Raw genomic sequence first — 27,756 nt, 5'->3', positions numbered from 1 at the left:
TAAAACAATTTTAGATTTATAGAATTATTACAAAGATATTACACAGTTCCTGTATACCCCACACCCAGTTTCCCCTATTATTGATATCTTAGATTAGTATGGTACATTTGTCTCAATTAATGAGCCAATATTCGTATGTTATTATTAACTGAAGACCATACTTTATGCAGGTTTTCTCAGTTTTTCTCTCATGTCCTTTTAAAAAATATATAAATAAAAATAAAACTAGGATTCCATCCAGGAAACACATTACTCTGCATATTAGCAATGTCTCTTTAGGCTTCTCTGGGTTGTAACAATTTCTCATGCTCTGTTTGTTTTTGAAGACCTTTACAATTCTGAAAATTAGTGGTTAGGTATTTTGTAGCATGTCCCTTAATTGGGATTCAACTGGTACTTTCCTTGTGGTTATACTTGGGTAATATGTTTTTTGGGGGAAGACCATAGAGGTGAAGTGCTATTGTCATCACATCATACAAAGTATGCATACTATCAATATGATTTATCACTGTTAATGTTAATCCCGATCACCTGGCTTAAGGTAGTGTTTGCCAGGTTTTGTTACTGTATAGTTTACTCATTTCCCCCCCCCCCTTTTTTATACTGAATTTTTGGGAAGAAAGTAACTATTCACAGCCCATACTTTAGGAATGGAGAGTTGTGTTTTACTTTTTTGTTTTGTTTTGTTTTTGAGATGGAGTCTCACTCTGTCACCCAGGGTGGAATGCAATGGCATGATCTCGGCTCACTGCAACCTCTGTCTCCCGGGTTCAAGCAATTCTCCTGCCTCAGCCTCCTGAGTAGTTGGGATTACAGGCACCGACCACTACACCTGGCTAATCTTTGTATTTTTAGTAGAGACCGGCTTTCGCCATGTTGGTCAGGCTGGTCTTGACCTCCTGACCTCAAGTGATCCGCCTGCTTCAGCCTCCCAAAGTGCTGGGATTACAGGTGTCAGCCACTGTGCCTGGATGTATTTTACTTTCTTAAGCTTGAGTTAGTCAGGGTTCTCTAGAGGGACAGAAGTAATAGGATAGATACATATATAAAGGGGAGTTTATTAACTCACACGATCACAAGGTCCCACAATGGGCCATCAGCAGGCTGAGGAACAAGGAAGCCAGTTCTAGTTCCACAACTGAAGAACTTGGGAGTCCAATGTTCCAGGGTAGGAAGCATCTAGCACAGCAGAAAGATATAGGCTGGGAGGCTAGGCCAGTCTCTCTTCTCACATTTTTCTGCCTGCTTATATTCTAGCCACCATGGCAGCTGATTATATTGTGCCCAACCAGATTAAGGGTAGGTCTGCCTTTGTCAGCCTGCTGACTCAAATGTTAGTATCCTTTGGCAACACCCTCACAGACACACCCAGGATCAATACTTTGTGTCCTTCAGTCCAATCGAGTTGACACTGAGTATTAACCATCACAAAGCTGGAGTAAATACATAAATTATTTGGAATTCATTCATTCATTTATTTACTTAATCATGTATTTGTATCAGTGTGGACTCATGGATATTAATTGTATACTTTGAGTTAAAATTCATTACTACTTTCTTTATCTTGTTGCTCAAATTGTTTCAGCTTTGGCCATTGGGAACCCACTCCTGTGTCCCTTTGACATAACCCCTTCATTTTAGAAGTTTTTTGTTTTGGTTTGGTTTTTTGAGCATTTTCTTACTTTCTGGTACTACAGGATGCTTCAGGCTCATCTTATGCATTTCTTGTCCCAGTCTAGAATCAGTCATTTTTCCAAAAAAAAACTAGTTTCATTTTACTGAAGATCGATACTAGAATGAGGACCTGGGTGCTCCATTTCTCCGGGGGTGTCCTTCTAGGTTCTATCAGCTTATAGAGCAAGGAGATTATGTATACTAACGTGTGTGTATTTATACATAGATATACATATATATGTATATATATGTACATGTATAGCAGGGTGTGAAGGCCAGGAATCCTTGACATTCCTTGGTTTGCAGATGCTGTACACACGCATTGCTGTGCACACACATTATGTATCTGTAATCTTTAACCCTAACAGTGGGTCCCACCATCTGCCATCTATTTACTTAATTGCTAATTTCCAGTATACATGAATAGCAGTTTCACAGTTGTTTACCTGTACCTCCATGGGAAAGAACTTTATTAGCTAGAGCATGGTGTAATGTACAGTTCCTTTTGACTTTATTCTTATAGACTCCATTCATTTCCAATGTTACCCAGGTCAGCACCTTATTCCCCCACATCCTCCAGTGAGGATATTTCAGACATTTGTAATACTGTATGATATTTACAGACCAGCTTTATTAACTTAGCAATATGCATTTAAAATTCATCCGTGTCTTTTTGTAGCTTGATAGTCTTTTCTTTTTATCACTGATTTATATTGCATTGTATGGATATACCACAGTTCGTTTTTTCGTTCACAAAGATGAAGAGATATCTTGATTGCTTCCAGTTTTTGACAATAAAGCTGCTGTACATATTCACATGTAGGTTTTTGTGTCAGCATAGGTTTTCAAATCTAGGAGTGTGAAACTGCTAGATCATATAGTGTGCTAGTTTCCTAGGGCTGCCATAAGATAGTACCACAAACTGGGGGGCTTAAAATAATTGAAATTTTTACTCTCATAGCTCGAGGTTAGAACTCTGAAATAGGTGTCAGCAGGGTAGGTTTCTTCTGATGTTTCTGAGGGATAATCTGTTCCATGCCTTTGTCCTGCTTTCCAGTGAAGGCCAGCAATACTTGACATTCCTTGGTTTGTAGATGCATCACTGTATTGTCTGCCTCTGTCTTCACATGCCATTCTCCCAGAGTGTCTATGCCTCTTCCCTTATAAGGACACTGGTCAGATTGAATTAAGGTTACTCTAATATGACCTCATTTTAGCTAATTATGTCTGCAGCAAACCTATTTTTAAATAAATAATTTCATATCCTGAAATACTAGAGGTTAGAACTTCAGTATATCTTTTGGGAGAGAGTTACCCAATTCAACCCATAACATATGGTAAGACAATATTTTTTTTTTTTTTTTTTTTTTTGAGACGGAGTTTCGCTCTTGTTGCCCAGGCTGGAGTGCAGTGGCATAATCTTGGCTGACCACAACCTCCGTCTCCCGGGGTTCAAGCGATTCTCCTGCCTCAGACTCCCAAGTAGTTGGGATTACAGGCATGCTCCACCACCCCAGCCAACTTTGTGTTTTTTTGTTTTTGTTTTTGTTTTTTTTTGAGATGGAGTCTCGCTCTGTCACCCAGGCTGGAGTGCAGTGGCACAATCTCGGCTCACTGCAAGCTCCGCCTCCCGGGTTCACGCCATTCTCCTGCCTCAGCCTCCCACGTAGCTGGGACTACTGGTGGCTAGTTTTTTGTATTTTTAGTAGAGACGGGGTTTCACCATGTTAGCGAGGATGGTCTTAATCTCCTGAGCTCGTGATCTGCCCGCCTTGGCCTCCCAAAGTGGTCGGATTACAGGAGTGAGCCACCGTGCCCGGCCACTTTGTGTTTTTAATAGAGATGGGGTTTCCCCATGTTGGTCAGGTTGGTCTCGAACTCCCTACCTCAGGTGATCCACCTGCCTTGGCCTCCCAAAGTTCTGGGACTGCAAGCGTTCTTTCTCTGATTAATTCCTTTCCTTCTGTGTCTCATATTTTTCTCAAGTCTATCTAAAAAGTAATCCTTCAATACATTCTTCAGTTTTGAAGAATGTGGCAAGCGTGAGCCACTGCACCCGGCCAAGACCATATTTTTTTAACAGAAACTGTCAAAGTGTCTTTTGTATTGGCTATACCATTTTCCATTTCCATTAGCAGTGAAAGAGAGTTCCGCTTGCTCTGCATCCTCACTAGCTGTTGGTATTATCATTTTTCTTTTAGCTATTCTAATGTATGTATAGTAGTATCTCATTTTCATTTGTAATTCTCTATTCACCTATGTTGTTGAGGATCTTTTCATATGCTTATCTTCCATCTGCATATCTTCTTAGGTGAGGTCTCTGTTCAGATCTTATACCCATGTTTAAATCGTTTCTTTTTTTGTTGTTGAGTATTAAGAGTTATTTGTATATTTTAAGTACAAGTCTTTATTAGATATGTTTTAGGTCGGGCACGGTGGCTCACTCCTGTAATCTCAGCACTTTGGGAGGCCAAGGCGGCCAGATCACCTGAGGTCAAGAGTTTGAGACCAGCCTGGCCAACATGGTGAAACCCCATCTCTACCAAAAATACAAAAATTAGGCAGGTGTGGTGGGAGGTGCCTCTAATCCCAGTTACTCAGGAGGCTGAGGCAGAAGAATTGCTTGAACCTGGGAAGCAGAGATTGCTGTGAGCTGTGATTACGCCATTGCACTCCAGCCTGGACAACAAGAGCAAAACTCCATCTCAAAAAACAAAAAAAAGATATGTTTTAATATTTTCTTCCAGTCTGTGGCTTGTCTTTTCATTCTCTTAACATTGTCTTTCACAGAGCAGAAGTTTAGTTTAGTTTAGTTTAGTTTAGTTTGTTTAGTGTAGTCTTGCTCTGTCGCCCAGGCTGGAGTGTAGTCGCGTGATCTCAGCTCACTGCAGCCTCCCAATCCTGGGTTCAAGCAGTTCTCCTGCCTCAGTCTCCTGAGTAGCTGGGTTTACAGGAACTGGCCACCACACCCAGCTAATTTTTGTATTTTCAGTAAAGACGGGATTTCGCATGTTCGCTAGTGTGGTCTCAAAATCCTGACCTCAGGTGATCTGCCCACGTTGGCCTTTCAAAGTGCTGAGATTACAGGCCGATAGAGTAAAGCACTTCACAAGCTAGCCACTACCTGTTTCTTCCATTTTCTTCTGCTATTCTCTGGCAGAAATTCTAGAGACAGTTCCATCTATTTGTTGTAATCTTTACCAATTACTGTTTACATCACACTGGACCAGTTAATTGATCTCTCAGCTTCAATTATCTCTTGTTTAAAGTAGGCAATAATAATACTTTTGCCATTGGATTGCTTATGTAAAGCATAGGAAGAATATGTCTCATATACCCAACAAATGTTAGTTTTCTTTCTCTTTTTCTTTTGTTTTCAAACACCATGACCTTCTTTCTTTCTCTTTCTCCTTCTCTCCTCTCCTCTTCTTTTCTTTTCTTTTCTTTCTTTCCTTTTTTTTGACAATAGTCTTACCCAGGCTGGAATGCAGTGGGGCAGTCTCGGTTCACTGCAACCTCCGTCTCCTGTGTTCAAGCGATTCTTATGCCTCAGCCTCCCGAGTAGCTGGGATTACAGGCATGCACCATTACACCCAGCTAATTTTTGTATTTTTAGTTGAGACAGAGTTTTGCCATGTTGGCCAGGCTTGTCTCGAACTCCTGGCCTCAAGTGGCCCGCCTGCCTCAGCCTCCCAAAGTACTACAGTTACAGGTGTGAGCCACTGCACCCAGCCCATCATGACTTTTTATGCTTTACTATTTCTGTGTAGTTCTTTCTCTGATTAATTCCTTTCCTTCTGTGTCTCATATTTTTCTCAAGTCTATCTAAAAAGTAATCCTTCAAAACATTCTTCAGATATCACTACCTCTATATTCCCATCTCTGGTTGCCTTTTGGTTCCTGTCTGCTCTCACTTCTGCTGTAGTTTGAATCATATCCTACCGTACTTGTCTCGTTTTCTCCACAGATTGGAACTCCTAGGAGCCATATATACTTACCACAGTGCCTGGGAATGTATTTCTAGTTAATGTCTCCTGAACAAATGAATGAATTTTTAGTAATTTATTCTTTATGTTGACTTAAGATCACTTGAACTAGTCAGAAAAAAGAAAAGATCTCATCACCTAGACAAATGGAGGTCTTTTCTATCAGTAACCAGTGCTTTTTTTTTTTTTTGGAGATGGAGTCTCGCTTTTGTAGCCTAGGCTGGAATACAGCCTTGAACTCCTGGGCTCAAGCAATCCTACTGCCTTAGCCTCCCAAGTAGCTAGGACTACAGGTGTATGTCACCACATCAGGCTAATTTTTTAATTTTTTTTTAGAGACAGGGTCTCACTGTGTTGCCCAGGCTGGTCTCAAACTCCTAGCCTAAGCAATCCTGCCTTGGCCTCCCAAAGTGCTAGGATTATCCGTGTGATCCACTGCACGTGGCTTTTTTTTTTTTGAGACGGAGTCTCGCTTTGTCGCCCAGGCTGGAGTGCAGTGGCGCAATCTTGGCTTACTGCAAGCTCTGCCTCCTGAGTTCACACCATTCTCCTGCCTCAGCCTCCCGAGTAGCTGGGACTACAGGCGCCCACCACCATGCCCAACAAATTTTTTTGTATTTTTAGTAGAGACAGGTTTCACCATGTTAGCCAGGATGGTCTTGATCTCCTGATCTTATGATCCGCCTCCCAAAGTGCTGGGATTACAGGCATGAGCCACTGCGCCCGGCCAGCACCTGGCCTTTTAACCAGTGCTTTAAATTAGATCCATGCCTACTACCACCCACCTCCAGTTATTCTAAGCATGGAGATAAAGTTGCAGATATTCCTTTAAGTGGGTTTGGGGATTGTCTTGATCCCATCTGACTCCTATAACAAAAATACAATAGACAGGTGGCTTAAACAACAAACATGTATTTCTCACAGTTCTGGGGGCTGGGAAGTCTAAGATCAAGGCGCCAACTGATTCAGTATCTGATGGTTTATAGATATCCATCTTCTTGATGTGTCACATGGCAGAAGGGGTGAGATTGCTTTCTGAAGTCTTAAGTTTCTCTGTGTCTTTTTTTTTTTTTTTGAGACAGAGTCTCGTTCTGTCACCCAGGCTGGCACAGTGGCACCATCTTGGCTCACTGCAGTCTCTGCTTCCCAGGTTCAGGTGATTCTCATGCCTCAGCCTCCCAAGTAGTTGGGATTACAGGCACCTGCCACCACACCTGGCTAATTTTTGTAGTTTTAGTAGACATGGGGTTTCACCATGGCTGGTCTTGAACTCCTGGCCTTAAGTGTTCTGCCTGCCTTGGCCTCCCAAAGTGTTAGAATTACAGGTGTGAGCCACCGTGCGTGGGCTGAAGTCTCTTTTAAAAGGACACTGATCCGGTTCATGAGGGCCCTACCCTTATGACTTCCCTCCAAAAGCCTCCACCTTCACCTCCTGATACATTCAGGGTTAGAGATTTTAACATGAATTTTTTGGAGAAAAAACATTCAGCCCTTGACAGGAATCTTTTCAAAAACTTTATTAAAATGTCTAGCATAGAGTATTCTTGGTTTTCTAAATAAGTTTAAGTCATTTCTCAGCCTAAAAATTTATCTTGACCACTAGCAGAGTACAAATGCAATTGATTGCATGTTCAATTTTAAAGAAGTCTGTCCTGATTTCTTTGGAAGCTGATGTAATTTTGTTGAGAGCTCCTGCTGTTTTGCACAACTGGGTTATTGTGGTATTCTCTCAATAGTCTTAGACAAAATTTGAAATGAAAAGCAGAGGTGGCAGTGGTGGTGAGTTAAACCATACCCAGATAGATACAGACACAAAGCATCCTCCTGGAATTTAATGTTTAAGTTCACATGAGCATTTGAAAAGCACAAAGCACTAATAGCATCATCTCACCCTAAGTATTGTTATTATATTAATACATTAACACCTCCAAGTGCATCATAAAGAAAATGTTGCAAACATTCCTACCATACCAGTTTTTATTAAGTGAAATGTTCTTTATGACTAGCAGTTGTTTAAAAATGGGAAGAATGTTTAAAATTAAATACCACCCTGTAAACCTCCTTTTCCTTTTTGAGTAATGAGCTTAAATTTTGACAGAAGTTAAAAATCCAAAGAGGCCACAACTTTACTGGTGTGTTAGTTCATTCTCATGCTGCTATAAAGAAATACCTGAGACTGGGTAATGTATAAAAGAGGTTTAATTGACTCACAGTTCCACATGGCTGGAGAGGCCTCAAGAAGCTTAAAGTTATGGCAGAAGACACCTCTTCACAGGGTGGCAGGAGAGAGAGAATGAGTGCAAGCAGGGGAAATGCCAGATGCTTATAAAACCATCAGATCTCGTGAGACTCATTATCATGGGAACAGCATGAGGGAAACCCCCACCATGAGCCAGTTACCTCCTCCTGGTCCCACCCTTGGCACATGCAGATTATTACAATTCAGGGTGAGATTTGGGTGGGGACACAGAGCCAAATCACATCAATGGGCCTCTTCCCACATCTGTATTGGGAATTGGACAACTGAGAATATACACAAAGGCTCCCAACTTTTCATGTAGAGTAGCTAGGGATGGTTATCAATACAAGTCTTAACTCTTTGTACTGAAACATTTTAAAGCCATTTTTTTCCTGTATCCATTGATTAATCTAACTTTTACTCCTGTATGCAACAAATAAATATTATTGAGTCTTCTATTTGGTAAGTTCTTAGAACTATGGATTAAGAAACATGCCTTCATTCGCAGCAACCTGGATGATATTGGAGACTATTAATTCTGAGTGAAGTAACTCAAGAATGGAAAACCAAACATCATATGTTCTCACTCATAAGTGAGAGCTAAGCTATGAGGATGCAAAGGCATAAGAATGACACAATGGACTTTGGGGACTCGGGGAAAGGGTGGGAAGCGGATGAAGGATAAAAGACTAAAACTGGGTGCAGAGTATACTGCTTGGGTGATGGGTGCACCAAAATCTCACAAATCACCACTAAAGAACTTACTCATATAACCAAACACTACCTGTTCTCCAATAACCTATGGAAATAAAAAAGTTTAAAAAAAAAGATTAGAGAACAATAGGTAAAAAATGAGCTTGTTTTTGTTTAAGCAACGTCCCTCAAAACACATGAAATTATAGCTATTTATCTGTATGTGTATAGATAAAGATCTTCAAGGATATTAAAAAAAAAAAAAAAAGAAACATGCCCTCCCTCTAATCAAGTAAGGATGAGTGGGGGTGTATAGCTCTGTGTGGTATCTGTAAAATGTAGGGTACTGGAAATATTGGAAGTGAAGTTTATAATATAAAGTCTATGATACTATTGTGGAAGGAACCATTAATTTCATATTGATTAAGTTGGAAGGGTTTGTGGAGGAGGTAGATTGGAAGTGGGTCTTGTAAAAGAAATAAGTAGAAAACCAGCATTGAAAAAATGAAAATTGAGGAGTTTATTGACTGAGCAACCCTCAATGATTTGCAAGCCCTGTTTCACAGAACTGTCTTTCACAGAACTGAGGTTGAGACTAAGGGTATGGGACTATGAGGTCCCCACTTTACTTCGGCTATAGTGGTCTTACTTTTTCGGCTTTACAAATGTTGAGTTTCTGTGTAATATTTTATTTGTAAAAAACTTGCATTGCTTTAAAAAAACAGTGTAAGATTGACTTTTCTTGATTCTTAGCTTCTTTGTGTCCTCTTCTTATATATTATAGTGAGGCAAAGTGTGTCTGTTTCTCTTAACCTTTATCTAATTTTACTCATCAGTGGTTCAGAAGTTTTCAGTAGAATGATTTAATCTTTGACATTTTCTGCAGGTTCTAATCTCATACTGCTTTCAATTTTTTAAACATTAATTTAGAAATAAACTATTAATAAAGTATATTTTTAATGATGGCAATGTTATACTGTTTTGAAATTTTATATATTTAAGCCCATAGGAAATGAGATATTTCTAGAGAGTCAGAGTTTTTAGGATAGCCAGGCATTCCATTTTTTTTTTACCGTAACAGTTTTGAAAGAAACATTTTTTTCAAATACTTTCTATGTATTTCTGTTTTTTTAAACATTGTACTCTGAACATAATTTAACCTTTTTCGTTACTCAAAGTTATCAACTACTGAGACAAGTTAGGCCCTTTACTTAATCTAATAGAGTGTTTTAAGTTATGTGTCTGCATCTTATTTTTTATTTTCACCCCTCCAAAGCCTTTTTCTTCTCTGTCCTAAGTGAGTTTACAGGCAAAATGAAATGACTCTTTATCTATTTTTGTTAATGTTGGTATTGAGGCTATTATTGATAAATAATATTAGAAAAGGTGAGTAAATGCTGTCTGCTGAAATTTTCTGCTATTTTTCAGTACATTTTTATTTGAAATTTACATTTTAGGTTATTTTATAATAGATCATTAATTCATGGATTGAGTTAGCTGTCTTTTTTTAATTTTTAATTTTTGTGGGTACATAGTAGATGTATATTTATGGGGTATATAAGATATTTTGATACAGGCATACAATGTGTAATAATCACATTAAGGTAAATGGGGTATCCATCTCCTCAAGCATTTATCCTTTGTGTTGCAACAATCCAATTATACTCGTAGTTATTTTCAAATGTACAATTAAATTATTATTAACTACAGTCACCCAGCTATCTTACTTTTTTATTTCAATATTGATTCCTACCATTTACTACTTTATTTCAACATTTTCATAATATTTTGTTATTTTATTTTAACTTATTAGCTTATGACATGATGTTAACCATGAATTTAATGAACTATTTTCACTGCTTTTAATGCCACTAATATTTCAGTAAAATAAAATCAAGCCCAGATTTGGTCTTAACATATTCATTTTCCCCTAAAAATTAACTTTCATTATTTATTGTTTATTGTTGTAGTTATTAGTACATAGCAAATAACATTTATTTTTATTCTTAACCCAATTTGAAATTTTTTTCTTAGGAAGATATTTTTAGATAACCTTCTCATTAACTTTTCTGAAGTTCATTATGTATTGCATTTTCTCTTATCAACTGGTTCTACAAAATTAAAGTCACTTTAAAATTTTGACATGAATAATATTTAATAAATTAGGAATGTGACTAGCATATGATGACATTATCAGTTTTGACATCTCATTTCTTTTTATAGATTAAAAGTGAATTCCTTAAGTAATAATTGACAGACTGTGCTCTTTTGAGTATATGCTACGTATAGATTCATTTAAGAAATTTGGAGCTATTACTAATTCTACTAGAAGACAAAAGAACATTGAAGTTATTCAATAATAACCTGTTATTATTGGTTATTATAACTAATAAACATTATTGAATAACTTCTCAGTTAATTCATGCTATTGAGTAAAAGAAGTTATTCAATAATATATTTAGTTATATTGGGAAAACAAGGGACATCTCTATCCAATAAAAATGTCAGAAACTGAATATTTTTCACCTTGTCATAATACTACCCTGGAGATCATGGTGACATTGCATTATAGGGAAAAGTTATCTATCACTATGTTTAATGCAGAAACAATTTATGTAGATGCTACCGTAGAGAAGAAAACCATATGGTTTAGACCCAGGAAACTCTACCTTGACAATGGGGTGGTTGATTTTTTTTTTTTTTTTAGGTTCTAGATCTTTATTAACTTTTCCAGATTTGTGATTTTTGGTTTTCTCTCTCTCGTTCATGTACGCACTCTCAAACACAAACACACACACAGTGATTGTTTATAAAGACTTGATATCAATCCTTAAGGCAGGCATCCCAAAAGCAGATACAGACAGGGCCTCCAGGGAGTGAAGTCGTCGCAGGGACATGGGCACACTGGGATGAGAGGACCCCAGCTAAGGAGCAGTCCCCGCCTCCAATCCACTGTCTACACGGGGACGTGGCTGCCACCAGTCCTGAGTTGTTGAGAGAAGCCAGGAGTCACATTTTTACACAGATCTGAGTTTTAAACACTATAAACTGAGGTTCTTACCATACAGGTCCAAGAGATCACACTATGGGCCACCACTCCAGACCGTCCTGTCCTAAAGTATGAATTCTGAGCACCAGCTTGGAAATATCAAGGTAATTAGCACACATTTGCACGGCCATTTTTACAAAGCAGCGTTGGAGTGGTTTTTAGAGTAAAAATCATTGGTGCAAATGTTCTTTAAATATATAAAAATTATTATTATTATTTTTTGAGACGGAGTCTCACTCTGTTGCCCAGGCTGGAGTGCAATGGCATGATCTCCGCTCACTGCAAGCTCTGCCTCCCGGGTTGACGCCATTCTCCTGCCTCAGCCTCCCGAATAGCTGGGACTACAGGCGCCTGCCACCTTGCCCAGCTAATTTTTTTTTTATTTTTAGTAGAGACGAGGTTTCACTGTGTTAGACAGGATGGTCTCGATCTCCTGACCTTGTGATCCACCCACCTCGGTCTCCCAAAGTGCTGGGATTACAGGCGTTAGCCACCACACCCGGCCTAAAAATTAATTTTTAAATAATAAATACTTAAAAGAATTGATAGTTTTCTCTTTCTTTTTCTTAGTAGTCCTTTTTTTTTCTTTTATTGCCTAACTCAATTTAAACAGCAAATTTTACTTGTAACATTCCATGTCTTTCTTAGAATAACAAATTGATTTTGCTGTCTCATTTGATTCATATTCTTGTTTTCATTTCTGCACATAATACCCAGCCTAATCTCAGTATTCAGTGGCCTTTCTTTATGTTTTAACTTTTGAAACTACTCAACTCATTAGGGCTAAATTTTTAGTCAATTGTTGCATTTTGGCAACTGGCAGAGGATGTGATTAACCAGCATTTTGTTTTCCTCTTGCTTATTTCCTTTTTCATTTTATGTAACGATTTAGTAACCGTTAGGTAAGTTAATTTTTACTTTTCTTAAAAAAAAAACTTTCACAAAGGTGTCCTTTCTTTCTCCTTCTTTTTAATATATACGAGACCCATCTTAAAAGGGTGTACGTTCTGAATCTGAGTAGGGAATCTCCATCATTGTTTAATTAACATTTCCAAAAATTACCTAGTTGAGATTTGGAATTCTTTCTAATGGTTTAGTCTAAAGTGATTGCTATGTGTCAACACATGAATTGACAGGTTAATCCAAGTACTTGTTCAACCGAAAGCATCCTAGTAACCTGCAAAAATTTTGTCTCAAGCTGTTGATGGATGTGCTTTTGATTCCTTATTTTAAAAGCAGAAATAATTTTCCCTTTGTTACAAATAAGTGGTGGCTTTATTTATTTTGCTTCCACCGTAATTTTATGTGTCATTATGTAACTGCAGAACATAGTATTTTAATATACTAGTCTGAATTTCAGTACAGGGTTCTTTATTTTCTAATTATGATGTCTTCAAATTAATTATAGTGTTGCCACATTAAAAAGGATATAAAGCATCACGCTGTAATTATTTATGATACTAAGCAAGGGATTTATTCATCTTCCTTTTATAAAATCTCCAACTGAACTTATCTATGGTCCTTAATGGCAGTAATCAAGTTTGCCAAGTGCAAATGCTTCTTATCTGCTCTTTGTTTCCTAATCCTTATTTTCATGTATTTTGAAACACCCTTTTGTTTATGTTTGTGATCAACAAATTCAGTGTTAGTAAACAACATAAAAAATTTAGTATTTTTCATACACTGTTTTTTTAAGAATATGTTATATTTTCACTGTGTTCATTACGTATAGAAATTTTAGTGATGTAAGTTATTGTTCTTCCAATTTGTTAAACAGTTAAGGTTGATCATTGAGGCTTATATATAGCACTTTAATTGATTACCTGAGATATATAATCGAAGCAAGGTGCAAATTAGATACCCTTTCAGTGCCTTTATTAAACTTCTGAAATTAGTCTTTTTATATAAAATTGCTAGCTAATTCAAGTAGATTGTGAAGTGAAAAGCCAAATTTCGTTTTTGTTTTGTTTTTTGAGACAGAGTCTTGGTCTGTCACCCAGGCTGGAGTGCAGTGGCGCAATCCTGGCTTACTGCAACCACTGCCTCCTGGGTTAAAGCAATTCCCCTGCCTCAGCCTCCCAAGTAGCTGGAATTATAGTTGCCCGCCACCACACCTGGCTAACTTTTATATTTGTATTTTTATTTTTCATTTATTTATTATTTATTTTTATTTCATTTTATTTATTTATTTTTTTTGAGACAGAGTCTCTGTTGCCCAGGCTGGAGTGCAGTGGCACCATCTCTGTTCACTGCAACCTCTGCCTCCCAGGTTCAAGCGGTTCTTCTGCCTCAGCCTCCCGAGTAGCTGGGACTACAGGTGTGTGCCACCACGCCTGGCTAATTTTTGTATTTTTAGTAGAGACGGGGTTTCACCATATTGGCCATGCTGGTCTCGAACTCCTGACTTTGTGATCTGCCCGCCTCGGCCTCCCAAAGTGATGGGATTACAGGCGTGAGCCACCGTGCCTGGCCTTATTTATTTTTTTGTGACAGGGTCTCTCTCTGTCATAGCCTAGGCTGGAGAGCAGTGGTGCAATCTCAGCTCACTGCAACCTTCGCCTCCCGGGGCTCAAGCGATTTCTCCTGCCTCAGCCTCCCGAGTAGCTAGGATTACAGGCATGAGCCACCACACCTGGTCTAATTTTTGTATTTTTAGTAAAGGTGGGGTTTCACCATGTTGGCCAGGCTGGTCTTAAACTCTTGACCTCAAGTTATCCGCCCACCTCAGCCTCCCAAAGTGCTAGGATTACAGGGGTGAGCTACTGTGCTCAGCCCCAAATTCTGTTTTAGATAAATTTATTCTACATACTATATAGCAGGGTAGAAAGCACTATGTGTATACTGCCTTGGAATTGTAATTAAAGGTCAGTCAAGAAACCAGATACCCCAGAAATGATTTAAAAGTTCAAGAATCAAATCATGGAAGTGTTTTTCGTGTTTTTATGTTTGTTTCTCCTGATGAGGAAATAGCCAAAAATTAGTCAAAGCTAAGATTTTTTTCCCAAAGTTTAATCATTATAGGAGTTATTCTCAAAATGCAACCTGAGAGTCATCCACATAAGAATCATTTTTGCTTGCCCCTTCCTTCCTTCCTTCCCTCCTTCCTTCCTTCCCTCCTTCCCTCCTTCCCTCCTGCCCTCCTTCCCTCCTTCCTTCATTTCTTTGTTATTTTTAGAGACCAGGTCTTGCTGTTTCACTCAGGCTGAAGTGCAGCGTCCTGGCCTCAAACAATCCTCCTAGCTCAGCCTCCCCAGTAGTTATGACTACAGGCACATGCCAGCATATCAGCAAATTTTTGGATTTTTTGTAGAGATGTGGTCTCTCTATATTGCCCAGGCTGATCTCAAAACTCCTGGCATCAGACAATCCTCACATATCAGCCTCCCAAAGGGATTTTTATTTTAAAAGTCCATTTCTATTGAATCAGAATTTGAGGTGTTGTCCTGAAGTCTGAATTTTTAACGTGTATCTAAATGATGCCTAGGTATAATAGATTGTAAGAACTTAGAACATAACTGGGAGATTGGACTTTTTCCCCCCATTTCTTTTTGTCCTGTCCTTTTCTTTCTCCCTACCCTGCCCAAGCACTTGTAGTTATTTTCTTTGTGCTGTGTTGGGCTCTCAATTTTAAGAAATTGCTGAGGCTCCTATACTATGATGCAAGTGGAAAAAAATGACTAGAATCTTAATTAAGTTTGTTAACTTGGTTTTAATTTTACAAAACAGATTTAAAACGTACAAAAATTATGGAAAATTTATTTCTGAACTTCAAATTTTATCTGAGGAATGGTACTGTTGAATGAATAATACATATGCATGTGAGCAGTTCCCATTATAGTTAAGTATCTCATTTTTTACTGTCTTGTGACTCTTTAAGATTAAATATGAGCTGGGTGAGGTGATGCTTGCCTGTAGTCCCAGCTACTTGGGAGGCTGAGGCAGGAAGATCACTTGAGCCAGGAGTTTGAGGTTATAATGAACTATGATCATGCCACTGCACTCCAGCCTGGGCAACAGTGCGAGATCCTGTCTCAAATAAATGAATAAGAATTTAGAAATTTTGCTTCTTTTGGCACTGTCTGGTATAGATTATCACTTCTTTTTGTCTACTACTTTTGAAGTGTAGAACAGCCCTCTTTTCCTTCCACCAAGCACGACTGCTACTACGTTGTAGAGCTGTAACTTTTTTTTTAAATCTTTTTACTTGAAAGTCATTTCATACTTACAGAAGGGTTTCAAGAACATAAATAATACAAAGATCATCCATATACCCTTTACTCAGATTTATCAGTTGATGACATTTTATTCCATTTGTAAAGCTGTGACTTTGAATAAAACTTTACTAGAGACTGGAGGAGGATAAAAATACCACATTAAAAGCATAACATTTAACTGCCACTAGAAATGTCTATTCTTAAAACACATTTGCTCAAGTGGGGCACAGTGGTGTGCACCTGTAATCCTAGGTACTCTGGAGGCTGAAGCCAGAGGATTGCTTGAGCCTAGGAATTTGAGGCCAGCCTGAGTAACATAGAGAGACCCATGTCTAGGAAAAAAAATAAAAAGGGGCATATATTTGCTTATATCCAGCCTCTCAGACCATTCCAGAGCCTTCTTCCTGATTTTCTTTTTCTAGTCCCAATATGGGCATCTCTAAACCATGCTTTGGACTACAACTCTACTTAAGTTCTGCCACCATCCCCGACTCAGTGCCCTCCCTTTAGATAAGTAAGTTTTTTTTCTCTCGTCCTGCTGCTCTCTAAGGCCCATCTCCTTTCTGCCTTCCTCTGTTCCCAGTGCATTCCCTTCAAGAGAAAGCCTGCTTCTGCACACAAGGACCAACCAACCATCAGGAAAGTGATAGCACAGTTCCCAAAGCATAGACTCTTCTGTCTTGAGTAAGAAGAAGATCAGGGCTATGTGCATACCCATATGGTCTGTTCTCTTTTCCTAGTCCCTTATGAGAAAAGAAGACAGAATTGAAATGTACACACACTATTCTATTATTTTTTTTTTTTTTTTTTTTTTTTTGAGAGGAAGTCTTGCTCTGCCGCCCAGGCTGTAGTGCAGTGGCGCGATCTCAGCTCACTGCAAGCTCCGCCTCCCAGGTTCATGCCATTCTCCTGCCTCAGCCTCCCGAGTAGCTGGGACTACAGGTGCCCGCCACCATGCCCGGCTAATTGTTTGTATTTTAAGTAGAGATAAGGTTTCACTGTGTTAGCCAAGATGGTCTCCATCTCCTGACCTCGTGATCCACCTGCCTTGGCCTCCCAAAGTGCTGGGATTACAGACGTGAGCCACTGTGCCCGGCCGTACACACACAATTCTAAGAACAAATAATCTTCACGTGTACCATCTAAAATTCTCTATTGGAAATAGCACTAACAATGTACAAGAACAAGAAAGTGGTTCTGCTAAAATATATACCCCCTTAATAATAAGTAACAGAACATAGTATTTCAGTCTGCTATTTCTTTATGTGGGTTTTCTTTCTTAATTGAAATCCTCACTAAGATTTTAAAAGCATACCTAAAAGGGTCCTCCAAAGCAATCTGTTTTATAACAAACAGGCCACCTATTTTAAAGACAAACCTACCTCTCTGCCTTCAAAGGAACAAGCTGCTTATAACATTAAAACCGGAAAAGTTTTTAGTTTCGAAAAATTGTCAATGAGCATTTTTTAATGCATAGGAATAAAAATTGCTTTATAAAAGTAATCACAGTACAAAAAAGTGAAACTGAAATTTTATGTATCAGGATAATTGTTATTTAATTGCTCTTAATAATTTCATAGAATAAAACATTTAGGAAACCTAAAATTATTCTCCTAAGTAAAATGGTGATTTACAATTTTGAAAACATTGATGAAATGTGTTCTTGAGGTTAATGTATTCTATTTAATTCTTATGTAGCTACCTGGACATTTGTACTATTGTTTATTCAAGACTTTGATTCTTAATCATTGATTTAGCCTTAATGGTGATGAAACACTGAAGAGTTCCACATTAACAAATTCTATTGTTGTTAGAGCCCAGGGCTTTGAACCACATGTTGAGGGTAGTTATTCCTGTATGCCTAAATTACTTGAAGTGTGCTGTTGCTTTTATAATTGAATGCTATGCTGTTTTCAATTCTTTTCAAAATACTGAAATCTGGCCAAGTGCAGTGGCTCACTCCTGTAATCTCAGCACTTTGGGAGGCCAAGGCAGGAGGATTGGTTGAGCCAGGAGTTCAAGACAAGCCTGGACAACAAAGTGAGACCCCCCCATCTCTACAAACAAACAAACAAACAAAAACAGGCATGGTGGTGTGCACCTGTAGTCTCAGCTACTCAGGAGGCTGAGGTGGGAGAACCGCTTGAGCCCAGGAGTTTGAGGTTGCAGTGAGCTGTTATCAGGCCAAGCCACAGCACTCCAACCTGGGTGACAGTGAGAGTCTGTCTCAAAATAAAAACAAAGACTGAAAATCTAAGTACATGTTTTAAAAGTTTATTTTTATTTTATTTTATTTTATTTTTTCGAGATGGAGTCTCGCTGTGTCACCCAGGCAGGAGTGCAGTGGCACAATCTCTGCTCACTGCAAGCTCCGCTTCCCGGGTTCACGCCTCAGCCTCCCAAGTAGCTGGGACTACAGGCGCTCACCACCACGCTTGGCTAATTTTTTGTATTTTTAGTGGAGATGGGGTTTCACCGTGTTAGCCAGGATGGTCTCGATCTCCTGACCTCGTGATCCGCCCACCTCGGCCTCCCAAAGTGCTGGGATTCAGGCATGAGCCACCACGCCCAGCCAAAGTTTATTTTGTTTTATCTATTTATTCATTTCTTTATTTTTGAGGTGGAGTTTCATTCTTGTCGCCCAGGCTGGAGTACAAACGCATGATCTCAGCTCACTGCAACCTCCGCCTCCCCTGTTCAAGCAATTCTCCTGCCTCAGCCTCCTGAGTAGCTGGGACTACAGGTGTGCGCCACTATGCCGGGCTAATTTTTTTGTATTTTTCGTAGAGACAGGGTTTCATCATTTTGGCCAGGCTAGTCTCGAACTCCTGACCTCAGGTGATCCACCCGCCTCAGCCTCGCAAAGTGCTGGGATTACAGGCGTGAGCCACTGTTCCTGCCCTTAAAAGTTTATTTTAAAAGGTAGTCCTTTTCAAATTTTATTTAGAACTGAATCATTCTATGTATTATTCCTTTCTTTAATGGGAATATGAGATTACGCCAATATACTTTTATTTTCTAATTTAGAACTGTGTATTTTTCTAGTTTGTTCCATCAAACTTTATTTCCTACTTCACCATGGCCCAAAAATGAACAACCAAAAACAAATACCTAGGAAAAATAGTACCCAAATGTTACACTTTGTATTGATAAATATCTTTCTAATTTCTGAGAATCACTTTTAGTCATTTCACTACATAATCTTTAAACTAAAGAGATGCTGAATAAGAAGTTGGGGGTTCTTACCAGGAAAGATAGCTGGACAAAAACTGAGTGTCAGTGTCAGTCCTAATACCATAGGGTATGATCTTCAAGTAGATTAGGAAATGGGTAGATTAAGAAATTTTCTTTTCTTCTTTTCTTCTCTTTTCTTTCTTTTCTTTGTTTCCTTTTTTTTTTTTCAGGGTCTCATTCTGTCACCCAGGCTGGAGTGCAGTGACGTGGTAATGGCACACTACAGCTTCAACCTTCTGGACTCAAGCAGTCCTCCCACCTCAGCTTCCCCATTAGTTGGACTGTAGGCACATGCCACCACACCTGGGGATTACTAAATTTTTCTATAGAGACAGAGTCTCACTCTGTTGCCCAAACTGGTCTTGAACTCTGACCTCAAGCAGTCCTGCTGCCTCGGCCTCCCAAAATGTTGGGATTACAGATGTGAGCTACTGTACCCAACAAGAAATTTATTATTTTCAGTGATAGCAAGTTGATCAAATCCTGAGATGTTTTACTCTAGCTAATAAAGCTCAAGGAAACTCTTTTATAAAAATCACAATGCCAGTTTATTAACGTATATTGAAAGATGGCTTTCCCTTTATCATGGTCACCCTGAAGAGATGCAGTGGACCTTTCCACTCAAAATTTCATTTGGATGTCGAGCCTGATGATGCTACCCAGACATGAAGAGGGTATGAAAGGGTTTATTACTGACATAACAAGTCTTTCTGGGATGAGGAGGGCAGGCTCCCAAGTAGATATAAAAATGACTTGAAAAAAAAACAAGGAGAAGAGACAGACATAGTCTGTTATTGGGCTTATGGGGTGGGGTTAAGGTGAGGGTTCTTACCATGTGGGCCGGGGCTTGCATAGCTTGTATTTCCCACCAGTGCCAAAGGAAATAGCACCCACACTTTCGTATCTGCTTGTACACAGTTGGGGCAGAAGGGTAAGAGGGCTTGCATGTAAACATCAAAAAATGGAGTGAGACTCTTTATTTTATCCTTCTGTTTGCTTCCATTGCTTATTCTTATATTCAGCACATCAGCTTTGCAAGACCAATCCTTCCATGAGTTATACTGAAGACTGTTTGACTTGAGAAACTTTTTTTTCTTTTTAAAATGACTTCATGTTTCTTAATTGGTACTTAATGTTTTACATTTAATACTTCTTAAATGGCAGTCGTATTTTTTTAGGTTATTAGGAAAGTATGATATGATAGCTGGGAACAGGAAGAAAATGTGTAGAATTTTGAAAACCTAACAAAAATAATACATTATTAGCTCCCATAATTTGTTTTCTCCTTTTCAGCTGCCTAAATTCATCACCGAATATTCAATTATTTATCTTCCTTAAGCCTTAAGCAACATAAGTCAAACAGGCTGCTTCTACTTGTTTCTCTCAGAGACTATTCTGTCTACTTCCCAAACTATGCACTGTGCATGTAGATATGAAGATAAAAATCTCAGAGAGGAGGAAACTTGAGAGAATTATAAAGAAAATCTGCATACACATTAGCCTTAAGTCTTTGGCTATTTCCTAAACTATACATGCACAGAATGAGATCCCAAGAAACCTGGAAGAAATATAGAGTTGGGAAGGATAAAAACTAAGCCAAGATTTTAGCAGTATTGTGGTACTAAGTAGACAGAGATGGGGTTGAGCCTTGTTGAGGGGAGAAATTGTTTACAGATATCTTGCATTGGCTTCTGTTGACCCCCAGAAGGGCCATCTTGTATAATAAATAGCAGGCGCTGAGAATAAGGGCAACACTGAGTAAACTTGCCCTTTAAAAGCGTAAAACCAAGTCTTAAAAGGAATGAGGTATTTGCCATTACTCAATTTGCCTTCCCTAAGAAAACTTAACCTAACTCCTCTTGGGAGAAGATACTACTACCCACAGCTTCTATGAATTTTTTACTCAAGATATCTGGTGTTAAATTAGAAAATATGAGGGATCCTGAAAAACTGGTACCAAAAGGAAAAGGAAATAGAGCCCACATGAGATCAGATGTTGTTATCAGAGAGAGACTTTAAAATAACTTATTTTTTTGGCTGGGCATGGTGGCACACACCTGCAATCCCAGCACTTTGGGAGGCTGAGGAAGGCAGATCACTTGAGGTCAAGAGTTTGAGAACAACCTGGTCAACATGGCAAAACCGTGTCTTGGCAAGGCGCAGTGGCTTACGCCTGTAATCCAAGCACTTTGGGAGGCCGAGGCGGGTGTATCACCTGAGGTCAGGAGTTTGAGACCAGCCTGGCCAACATGGCGAAACCCCGTCTCTACTAAAAATACAAAAGTTAGCCGGGAGTGGTGGCATGCGCCTGTAATCCCAGCTACTCGGGAGGCTGAGGCAGGAGAATTGCTTGAACCCAGGAGGCAGACATTGCAATGAGCCGAGATCATGCCCCTGCACTTCAGCCTGGGTGACAGAACAAGACTCCGTTTCAAGAAAAAGAAAACAAAAACCCTGTCTCTACTAAAAATAACAAAAATTAGCCAGGCGTGGTGGCACTTGCCTGTAGTCCCCAGGTACTCAGGAGGCTAAGGCACGAGAATCACTTGAACCCAGGAGGTAGAGGTGGTTGCAGTGAGCCAAGATCATGCCACTACATTTCACCCTTGGTGACAGAGTGAGACTGTCTCAAATATAAAACAACAACATCATCAAGAAAATCAGCAAAAAGGTGGACAAAAAGACGTTTCAAAGGAGAATGTAATCTATTAAAAAGAATGTAATAGATTGTAAAAAATGTAATTAATAGAATGTAATCTATTAGGCCGGGCATGGTGGCCCTCCCCTGTAATCCCAGCACTTTGGAAAGCTAAGGTAGGTGGATCGCTTGAGCTCAGGAGTTCAAGACCAGCCTGCCCAAAAAGTGCCAAAAAAAAAAATAGCTGGGCATGGTGGCACATGCCTGGAGTCCTGGCTACCCAGGGGGCTGAGCTAGGAGGATTGCTTGAGCCCAGATCGAGGCTGCAGTGAGCCACGATTACGCCACTGCCCTCCAGCCACAGCAAGACCCTATCTAAAAAACAAACAAACAAAAAAAAAACCCCAAGAATTTTTCACATGTTAGAACAACAACAACAACAAAAACAGATTCTAATGGACATTTTAGAACTGAAAAATAACATCTGGAGTTAATTCTAGTGGATTTAATAGATTAGATACAAGAATACAGAATTAGAGAACTAGAAGACAAAAATATTCAAACTTCTAATCAAATTAACTTCCCAGCATATCAGGATTCTTCTTATTCTTACCCATACTTATGCTAGTTTCCCTTTTCTTCGCCTGTCGTCAACCTAAAACTTCTTTTTCTTATTTTTTCTTTAAAAATATTTATTTGACAAATAAAAATTATATATATTTATGGTGTACATTATGTTGTTTTGAAATATGTATACATTGTAGAATGGCTACATTGAGGTAATTAACATATGCATTACTTCACATGCTTTTTTGTGATGGGAACACTTAAAATTTACTCTCTTTGCAATTTTTAAGAATGTAGTATGTTGTTATTAACTATAGTTACCCTGTTGGACAATATATCTCTTCACCTTATTCCTTCTATCTAACTGAAATTTTGTTTTTTTTTTTTAATTCTACCTATTGTTTCAAGTCCCAATTCTACGTATCCTATTGAAGGCTTACATACCTGATCTCAGTAGACAAGATGAGGAAATTTTGAGGAGTGGCGGTCTTTGGGAGAGAGTTGTCTGGCAAGCCAACACAGAACATTGTTAGTCATACATGAAGTGCAAAATGTATACATAGACAGGTGACTGGCACCAAATAAATTTAGCAGCAAGAAGCTGAGGTTCTAGTGATAGAATCTGGGTTACAGAGAGAGAATTCTGCTTTCCAGAAAATCAGGGAAGCAAAACAGATCCTATTTCCAGATAAATTGAAATTAAGAAAATGTGTTATGAAACCATGGCAGGAAACAAAACCAAAGACCCCTAACCATAGCACAAAGTTAGTGGTATTGTCCACACACAAAAAATAGGGCCAAGCCTCAGTTCCTGGAAGTCTGTTTTTGTCAGAGTTGTTGAGGCGGGGAAGTGGCACACTGAATAACTCTAGCCAGGTAAAGACCTGTAATTGTTGCCCGGGCGCGGTGGCTCACACCTGCAATCCCAGCACTTTGGGAGGCCGAGGTGGGTGGATCACCTGAGGTCGGGAGTTTGAGACCAGCCTGAGCAACATGGAGAAACCCCGTCTCTGCTAAAAATATAAAATTAGCCAGGCGTGGTGGCGCATGCCATCTCAGCTACTCCAGAGGCTGAGGCAGGATAATGGCTTGAACCTGGGAGGCAGAGGTTGCTGTGAGCCGAGATCGTGCTATTGTACTCCAGCCTGGGCAACAAGAGTGAAACTGTGTCTTAAAAAAAAAAAAGAAAAAAGATCTGTGATTGTTAAAGTTCTGCTGTATTGGAACCAAGTTGTTCCCAGAATCCAGTGATGTTTGAGTGGCTTCGGGTATGAAAATTGGAGGGCTTTGAAGACACGGAAACATACTAATTATTATCCAACGAATGTATAAATATAACTTTGCATGAATTCTAAGATTGCTTTTTTGTTGTTAACAGGAGCAGTTAAAAGAAAAATATATAAACAAAATAATAAAGTTTTCTCAATGGAAACTTGCTTAAAGTCCAAAATCTGCTCTTTTCTCATTTCTTTAGTTTTGCTCAGCATTTAAAATTCATTTTTAAACTCTTTGTTTTCAGTTTCTGCATTTTTCTTTTTTCTCTTTGTATAGTCTGGTAAACAGGGCCTGTCTTTTAGTCTCTCTTTCCCATTGTTTGCCATAGTAACTACTAAAAAAGTAAGGATTATTGAGGTATAATTCGCACTTTTATGTAAATTCACCCATTTTTAGTGTACAATTCTGAGTTCTAAAAAATGCATACGGTTATGTAACAGCCACTAACATCAAGGTATAGACCGACTCCATTCCCAAAAGTTCCCTCATGCTATTCCCCTCCCCCACCTCCAGCCCCTGGCAACCACGGATCTGCTATGGCTCCCTTTTGTTTTACTTTCCAGAATGAGACATATAAATAGAATCATAGAGTATGTAGATTTTGAATCTGGCTTCTTTCGCTTACCGAAATGCATTTTAGATGTATTCATGTTGTGTAGAGCATGAGTTCATTCTTTTTTTATTACCGAATAGTACTCCATTGTGTGAATATGACATCATTTGATTATTCATGCACAGGTGAAGTACATTTGAGTTATATCCAGTTTCTGGCTATTTTGAACAAAAACACTATAAATATTCACTAAGTGACTACTTTTTAAATTGGAACAGCTTAGAAGTCAGGCATTGTGACAGTGTGGATACAGATCAAGTGGGAAGACACCTGAGATCTGGGATCTCATATGAGTTTTGCATCAGCCAGCTGTGATTTAAATAATTTAACTTCTCTATGTCTGCTTGTTTTGTAAAATGTGCATCATTCAGGACTTACTCTAGTTTTGAAATAACATGGTTTTGTGCTGTTAAGACATTTACTATTGTCTAAGAGGAGAGACTATAAATGGTTACATACATTTTATAAAACTATATAAAATCAACATAATATTTAACATTAGGAGTAATTTTGTCTCTAAGTTCAATCATGAATAGTTTGAACATAATATGATTTGCTTAATGAATTTTACAGGTCCTTATTATCTCAAACTTTTTATTAACTGTATAATCCAACTAATTTTACATTGGAAAATTATTTTGATAATACATTTTTTTTTAGACAGCCTTACTCTGTCACCCAGGCTGGAGTGTAGTGGTTCAGTCTAGGCTCACTGTAGCGTCAACCTCCTGGGTTCAAGCAATCCTCCCACTTCAGCCTCCAAGTAGCTGGAACTACAGGTGTGTCCTACCACGCCCAGCTAATTTTTTGTACCTTTTTTTATAGAGACAAGGTTTCACCATGTTGGCCAGGCTGGTCTCGAACTCCTGGGCTCAAGCGATCCACCTGCATCAGCCTCCCAAAGTGCTGGGATTACAGTCATGAGCCATCACACCCAGCTAATAATACTCTTAAATAAAATGTTTGATAAATATTTTCTTTTAAAATATTTTAGGCTCTATTATTAATTAACATTTATTTATTTTTTAATTTAGATGGGTCTAGGAAAGACAATCCAGGCAATTGGAATTACTTACTTCTATAAGGAGGAATGGCCTCTGTTAATAGTGGTCCCTTCGTCTCTGAGGTACCCTTGGACAGAAGAAATCGAAAAATGGATCCCAGAGCTAAGTCCAGAAGAAATCAATGTTATTCAGAATAAAACTGATGTTAGGTAAGAACAACTGTTTAATATTTAAGGAGAAAAGTCTTCCTTGTGTGTACCTGGTATATATTCATGTTTTAGAATGCAATATCACCTATAGATAATAATTTAGAAGTGGAGTAAGTAGTATGGAGAATTGTATTTTACATTTTAAAATATGAATTATTTATCTATAACCCAACAGTGTATTTTATTTCTAAGTTCCTTATGGTATATTTCTAAAGTAAATGTAAAATACGTATACTTTTAAAGATATATGTAGTATATCTACTTTATATATACCTTAAACATATTTGAAACCATCTTAAGGTTCAGAAATAAATCTCACAACTTTTCATTGATTGACTTGAAGCTTTGTGATCGTTTATTATCAGCAACTTCAGTGGATTTTGCTTTCCAATTTGTTAATATGCAAGTTTTGTGCGTGACTCATTAGTAAGTTTGATTTTCCTTATTTATAATTTTAATATTTTATATCTTAAAAATATTTGCTTTGTGTTTATTTGAAGCTCTCACTCTAAAGTCTGTTATAGTGTTAGTATTTTTTTCCTCATTTTGCTTTCTAGCAATTAGAATAAGACAATCAGTTTGAGTATTGATGAGTTATTACATGGAATGTGTAGGTGATTCATACAAATTATGTCTCCGGAGGTTCAAAGTTATCTATTTCTGAACCTTAAATAAAAAGCAGTACAGTACATCTACTGAAATAAATATCTGTTAATACTTAGATTTTTAAATTTTGGTATTATTGTACTGTATTGTATTCTCTAAGACTGTTAACATAAAAGGTATATTTAAAAATAAAGTTGTCTTATGAATGTGGAAGGAGGAAACACAAAATGTATGGAGGGCTTTTTCACTTTCAACCTTGAAATGCTAATTCAATAGAATATATCTTTGTGGGCCCAAGAAAATCTGGACTCTATTTACATGGTTAAAATGGAAAAACTGCTATCTTATCCTAATTTTTATAAATAAATCTCCTCTCCAATAAAACTGAATGAAATTGAAAAGACTTACAAATTTAGAGAATGTAGAATTTTTTTAAGGCCTCCATAACCATCATCTGTTTGGTGTACCTTATTTATTTAATTTAATTAATTAATTTTTTTTTTTTTTTTTTTGGAGACGGAGTGTCACTCTATCGCCCAGGCTGGAATGCAGTGGCACCATGTCGGCTCACTGCAACCTCTGCGTCCTGGGTTCAAGGGATTCTCCTACCTCAGCCTCCCGAGTAGCTGGGATTACAGGCACCACCACCACACCTGGCTGACTTTTTTTATTTTTAGCAGAGATGGGGTTTCACCATGTTGGTCAGTCTGGTCTCAAACTCCTGATCTCAGGTGATCCACCCACCTCAGCCTCCCAAAGTGCTGGGATTACAGGCGTGAGCCACTGCACCTGGCTGATAAACCTTATTTAAATGTTCACGTTTAAATTTTCTTAAAATGACTCTTCTATCATCTTTTATAGCCACTAGGGCATCTAGTTTTTATATTATTTTGAAAATACACTCTTGCAGTTAAATGGTGGATAATATTTTTATTTGAATAGTATTTGGGATATGTTAGATAGGACTACAACTCCAGAGTATAAGTTTCCTGGAGGATGTTAGTTAAGGACAGAAAAACTACCCAATGTCTTCCAGGTACTTAAAGAAACAGGTTTGGTGTATACCAATATGTCCACCACAAATACATATACTTTCCTTCTGGCTTATATCAGTTATGCCTGGACTGTTTACAAGTCAAGACATGGTAGGATAGAAGCTACAGACTGCTGCAGTGGCCTTTGAAGCCAGTCTCCTATATGTTGCTCTCAGTATACCTAAGTTAGTTAGTAATATTAAATAACCTATTACTTTCTTCTTCAGGCTCTTCTGGTGTTTGAATACAGTGAGAAAATTATAGGTCTCGGCCGGGCACGGTGGCTCACGCCTGTAATCCCAGCACTTTGGGAGGCCAGGGCGGGCGGATCACGAGGTCAGAAGATCGAGACCATCCTGGCTAAAACGGTGAAACCCCGTCTCTACTAAAAATACAAATAATTAGCCAGGTGTGGTGACGAGCACCTGTAGTCCCAGCTACTCGGGAGGCTGAGACAGGAGAATGGCATTAACCCGGGAGGCAGAGCTTGCAGTGAGCCAAGATCATGCCACTGCACTCCAGCCTGGGCAACAGAGCGAGACTCTGTCTCAAAAAAAAAAAAAAAAAAGAAAAAGAAAATTATAGGTCTCTGTATTAAGTAGATTAATCCAGGGCTTAAAATGCAGTAGCCATAATGGTTCTGGCTGCTTAGGAGCTCTACCTTTTCTGTTAGAGGATAGAGAATTGAAGAAGACTGGCTCTGTCCTGTATTTTTTTCTGG

General features: G+C 38.5%; 1 protein-coding gene across 14 annotated transcripts in view; it reads left to right on the top strand.

The window, feature by feature from the left end:
- ZRANB3 (zinc finger RANBP2-type containing 3) overlaps positions 1 to 27,756 on the top strand; it is a 368,239-nt gene that overhangs the window by 151,893 nt on the left and 188,590 nt on the right. For all 14 annotated transcript variants that reach the window (XM_055380837.2, XM_055380841.2, XM_055380840.2 and 11 more), the window contains one exon: positions 25,217 to 25,395. In XM_055380837.2, coding sequence (XP_055236812.1) covers positions 25,217 to 25,395 — 179 coding nt within the window. The remainder of the gene's footprint in view (positions 1 to 25,216; positions 25,396 to 27,756) is intronic.

The sequence above is a fragment of the Gorilla gorilla genome, chromosome 11, assembly GCF_029281585.2.
Source record: "Gorilla gorilla gorilla isolate KB3781 chromosome 11, NHGRI_mGorGor1-v2.1_pri, whole genome shotgun sequence".
Classification (NCBI taxonomy): domain Eukaryota; kingdom Metazoa; phylum Chordata; class Mammalia; order Primates; family Hominidae; genus Gorilla; species Gorilla gorilla.
This window is presented reverse-complemented; position numbering and strand designations above follow the sequence as displayed.